The 1583-nt window shown below is 33.0% G+C and overlaps 1 protein-coding gene across 1 annotated transcript; it reads right to left on the bottom strand.

Moving 5' to 3' along the window:
- Positions 1-214: 214 nt before the first annotated feature.
- Positions 215-912, bottom strand: LOC108131086 (C-type lectin 37Da-like). Its single transcript, XM_043212705.2, has 2 exons — positions 776-912; positions 215-710 (listed from the first exon to the last, which is right to left on the bottom strand). Exons 1-2 carry the CDS (start codon positions 861-863, stop codon positions 265-267), a joined length of 534 nt encoding a protein of 177 aa, XP_043068640.1. The 5' UTR covers positions 864-912; the 3' UTR covers positions 215-264.
- Between the last annotated feature and the right edge of the window lie 671 nt (positions 913-1583).

Genomic DNA, 1583 nt, shown 5'->3' with positions numbered 1-1583 from the left:
AAGAGATGGGCAGAGAGGATGAGGTGATTCTTGGCTATAACTACAACCTTTATGGCTACGTGATTTAAATTTATTGGGCAGCTAATAAACCAGCTATGGCTGCGATTTTATTTCCAGAAAAAAAAAGTTTATAACTTTTGGTAGTCAGACTTTTAGACTTTTTACACGAGCGGAGAATAAAATACATTTTTTTTTTTACTTTTCCTATTGAAGTTTTATTTAAAAGGACGAATAATGTTGTGACAATCCATTCTTTTACAAAATCTACCAAATAACAAAGGATGCTGTCATTGGTGTGGGAGACTCGCAAATAAAGCTAGTGTTCCTCGAGCAAGTCACATCATTTAGGCCAGAATCTGCCAAGGTATTAGCCACAGAAAGTAAAACACATCTTTCATTGCAATCCGCATTATTGGGTTCATTGGGAAGCCAAAGATCGGATGATATAGACTCGGCATCGGAGAACCAAACGTGCTTTCCGGTGAACGCCAAGTCTGAGCCAGAGGTCCAATAGAACCCACTGGTTAGATTATACTCCTGTAGGGCCTTCAGTTCTTCCTGGTTCTCTAAGGTAACTAGATCAGCACCCAATTTTCGACAAGAGTGGTACGCCGTATACCAATTTACAGTCTGAGAATTCTCAATGTAATAATAGCCGTTTCCTATTTTTACAAAAGGATCTGTAGTTATGTTGGCGTTTTCAGGTATTCCTAAAAACAAAAAAATAGAATTTAGTTTAATATGGAATAAATACATGTATGTTTTATAAGCTTACCCTCTTCAATGTAAGGGTTTATACTGTAAGCCTTCACAAAGGAAAGTATTCCCAAAAAAGCGACCACTTTGCTGATCAGGGTGAACATTGTGCTACAACTGCCTCTAGATTTTTTTGGGAAGGCCTTTTATAATCAACGGCCGTTAATCTAATCAGCACAAACTGCCAAATTCAGCACAAATTGCCAAAAAATTTCAAAGGGAAATGTAGCTATCAATTAGTCATAAAATACTTAAGGTGATTATGACTTAATTTCTTCCTTCCGTTGATGAAAGCCAATTGGCTTAATAAAGATAATGAACCAATCTTAGCGGTAGGAAATAATTAACCAATTTTTATAATTTAGGTATAAACTGAGCTATTAATTTATGGCTTAAAAACAAGCTATATTTAAGTTTAAAGACATAAAAATATTTATAACTTTTGGCTTATCAACACAATTATTGTTATATTTAATTTTAAATATTAAGAATATTATAAATTGCATAACCTTCATTGTTAGGCATAGGGAAAATCTTATTTTTCTTTTTAAAATATTAGCAGTTTTTATTTTTGAACTCATTTCTTTTACCCGCCTTTTTTCCTTGACAAAATTTGGATGTTAGAAAACTTTTGCCCTTTTGAAGGCGGAACCATGAACTAAGAAAAGGACATTAAATGAATCAGTTCTTTTGAACTGAACTACTGGAAGGACCTTAAAGGGAACCAATAAATAGGCGGCAAAAAATATGAAAGCTTTTAAAATGAAACCAATAAATTTAGTTTATAGTTAAAATAAAAAATTAAAAATACATTTTAAACCAAACTT

The sequence above is a fragment of the Drosophila bipectinata genome, chromosome 2L (assembly GCF_030179905.1).
Source record: "Drosophila bipectinata strain 14024-0381.07 chromosome 2L, DbipHiC1v2, whole genome shotgun sequence".
Lineage (NCBI taxonomy): Eukaryota > Metazoa > Arthropoda > Insecta > Diptera > Drosophilidae > Drosophila > Drosophila bipectinata.
This window is presented reverse-complemented; position numbering and strand designations above follow the sequence as displayed.

What these genes read in the sequence shown, in the direction of transcription:
- LOC108131086 (XM_043212705.2), bottom strand. Translation starts at nt 863, where the DNA reads ATGTTCACCCTGATCAGCAAAGTGGTCGCTTTTTTGGGAATACTTTCC. An exon ending in AAACCCTTACATTGAAGAGG is followed by an intron (nt 711 to 775) that starts GTAAGCTTATAA and finishes TTTTGTTTTTAG; the next exon opens with GAATACCTGAAAACGCCAAC.